This window comes from Thermobia domestica, chromosome 13 (assembly GCF_964235325.1).
Source record: "Thermobia domestica chromosome 13, izTheDome1.hap1.1, whole genome shotgun sequence".
NCBI lineage: Eukaryota > Metazoa > Arthropoda > Insecta > Zygentoma > Lepismatidae > Thermobia > Thermobia domestica.
This window is the reverse complement of record NC_137466.1, coordinates 62,216,636-62,219,773: the sequence shown is the minus strand read 5'-3', so window position 1 is coordinate 62,219,773 and position 3,138 is coordinate 62,216,636. Positions and strand designations below refer to the sequence as shown.

Here is a 3,138-nt window from a genome sequence, read left to right as displayed (position 1 = left end):
AACATTTAATATATTTATAGATGTATAAACTAACATTCAACCTTTAATTAACACTGTATACTCTTAATATCTACGAATACTTGAACTGTGCGAACATTTTCTCAAGTTTCTGTAGTTAACATTTCTATTTAGCAAAGCGCACTAAATTAATTTTTTAACCACATGAAGTTTAGATCTCCCTCATAGTTATACTATGTTGCAATAGCCGAGTATTCTCGGTTGTTCGATTTCGAATTATGAGGTGCACTTCATCGTAGGTTCGAGTCTCACTAAAGAGCATATGGGCGTTTTCGCTGTGCCCTAGGTTTCTATGTTTGTTTTCTTGGTGTAGTGAATGAATTAGAACAGTAACTTAGATTAATTAGAAGACCCTGGAGACAAGTCGGCAGTTGGAGAGAGTATATATATATATATATATATATATATATATATATATATATATATATATATATATATATATATATATATATGGCCGAATTTAGGAAGTGCACCGGAGCACATGCACCCCCCTCCGTTCTGAATATACACTATTTAAAGTGAGAAACTGGCAGTGGAAATAGCAATACTTTCCTAAAATTTAATGTCATGTTTCCGTTTCGGGCTTAAAGCGGTTTTGCTAAACACAATAGTTTAAGTCAGTTCCTCATACACATCACAGATGCCTAAAGGCATTTTTAAAAAGTTAAATTTGATTTAGATGTACTGATAGTTATTGGTGCACCCCCCTTAGAAAATCCTGAATCCGGCCCTGTATATATATATATATATATATATATATATATATATATATATATATATAATATGCAGTTAGCGTATGCATCTCTGGCATAGGTGAAAGTTCATATCGTTCGGATTTTACATCATTCTAAATCTGTGTCTCATGTAACCACAGTGCTAAAAAGGTGTAATCAACTTACTTAAATATGTGTTGATAATAATAGTAAATGTGTGATAAATTAGGTAAATTAATACTTAATATAGGGCCGCAGTTAGAAAATATGTTCCTATAAACGCTAAAAACAAAATTCTACCTAAAATAAAAATAAATACCGTATTTATTATTATTTCGCAACAGGAAGTCTGACTTATAAATCTGTCTACTTGTGAACAATTGTAAATTTCTTAAGCCCAATCATTCAAACTGTGGTGAAAAAAATGCAACTTGAAATGGTATACAAAATCTTGGAATATCATTATTCGAGACTGACAAGACTTGTATCATACCTGTGCGGGACGTTGTAAAGTTTCCTATATAATGTGAAATTTTAATGTTCCATCAACATTAAATAATTCTAGGTTTTGCGTTAAATTCTGTAAATAGCTTCTAGCAGATCCTTTCTCTAGTTTTCCTGAGAATTTGGGAAACTCATGTATATCACTCGGCCTAAGATTACTTAGATTCCAAAATTAGATTTATCTTTTGCATTGGACCTTTAACTATTTGATAATAAAGGAGTAACTGACTTACTAAACATAGATCTAGCAGTTTGATTCTTACTAAACTTTTTAGCATAAAGTAACACTTGTGCAACTATATGTGAAAACAAAATAAATAAAGCACTGGCATTTTTAAGAAAATTGGAGGGACAAAACAAATAGTGACAGAAACATGGTACATTACTATCACAGGCTAGCTTTGTCTATTTTTTTCTATTTGGTACAAAATTATTCTCAAGGGAGAGGAGCAACAAAGAATTCATAGGAAAGAAGAGCAACAAAGAACTCCTTTACAGCTGAAATTGAAAATATACAAGCATGCGCAATATGAACTAAACTTCCTTCATCGTGAAACTATATTGAATAACTTAATGAAACCTTATTGCTTACAAATTTTCAGACTGTGATATTGCACTGCAAAATTCTAAGAAAGAAACTGAAAAAAGAACTGAAAGCTTTCCAGTTCCCACACAGGGATCCAGCACGAAACGCCTTTCATCCCTAAGGAACCAGTTCATAAAATAGATCGTTTTTCTTAAGGCTCTTTAATGTTACCCACGCATGTTCATGAAGCAAATACGAATATAGTCACGCTATTGAAAGCTTAGAAAGTAAACCATTTAGTGTCTACAAAAAGCTACTAAACAAACTAACAAATAATTATAAATCTTTTTCTTTCTGCCCAGAAACCTACGTGCGAAGTTTATCTCACAGTTTTCGGGCCCAAAATATTGCGAATTCTATACAAGGCGCTCGTGGAACGAGGATGGCGAGGTCGTCGCACGGCATAACCACTGTTGACGACTATAATATTTTGGAGACACGTGGCATATCATCCCTCAGTTTGGAGGAAATAACAACATTTTCGAATGCTATTCGCCTTTTTTATAGTCGCGAAAACCTGAAATCATATAATCAGCACAGAATGAGTAAACTCAGGTAAACCCGTTGCATTGATTGAAGCTACCAATGTGTCATTCAGTGATAAGGATGCAATGGAAGAAAAAGCCGGGTACTTACTTGTACCAAGAACTGGAGCTGTCTGTCGGTATCCGTGTCATGTTACGAACAAATTTACGAGTGGAAGGTGGTCTCATTAATGGATCATTAGGTACTGTAACAGTCATTGTTCATAGATGTGGAAAAGGTTCTCCTGCACATCAGCTGTTAGTCATCATAATTTGCTTTGATAACTATGAAGGGACGACTTTGAACGAACATAAGAAATCAGTACCTGTGCCACCTCTTACTAAGAATTGGGAAGATAATAGTGTCTCATTCTCACGCACCCAGATTCCTCTACAGTCAGCTTACGCGTTCACAATCCATAAAGCAAAGGTATCACACTTGACAGAACTGTAATAGACATTGGTAACAGAGAAGCTAGCCTGAGATTAACATATTTTGCGATAAGTAGACCCAAAACATTATCCAGCATCATGTTCGACTCAATATTCACTAAAGTGCAATGAAAAAATATTGACCTGCGGAATTATGAAGAAAATTTAGGATTTTTAATCCCTGATATCCGACGGATATATATGAGTTCTGGTGCAAACATAGAGACAAACACCCTCAAAACCAAGAAAAATACAGACAAAACATGCACTACGACCCGTAAAAAAGTTAAACTAATTGAGGAAAATATGGACATAAGAACTTCTATGAAAAAATGGATATTAGTAATGAATATAACGCTGA

General features: G+C 34.0%; 1 protein-coding gene across 1 annotated transcript; it reads left to right on the top strand.

The window, feature by feature from the left end:
- The first annotated feature begins 2,427 nt into the window (after window positions 1–2,427).
- On the top strand, window positions 2,428–2,799 carry LOC145667617 (ATP-dependent DNA helicase PIF1-like). Its single transcript, XM_081735080.1, has one exon. The coding sequence runs from the start codon at window positions 2,428–2,430 to the stop codon at window positions 2,797–2,799; it is 372 nt and encodes a 123-aa protein (XP_081591206.1).
- The last annotated feature ends 339 nt before the right edge of the window (window positions 2,800–3,138 follow it).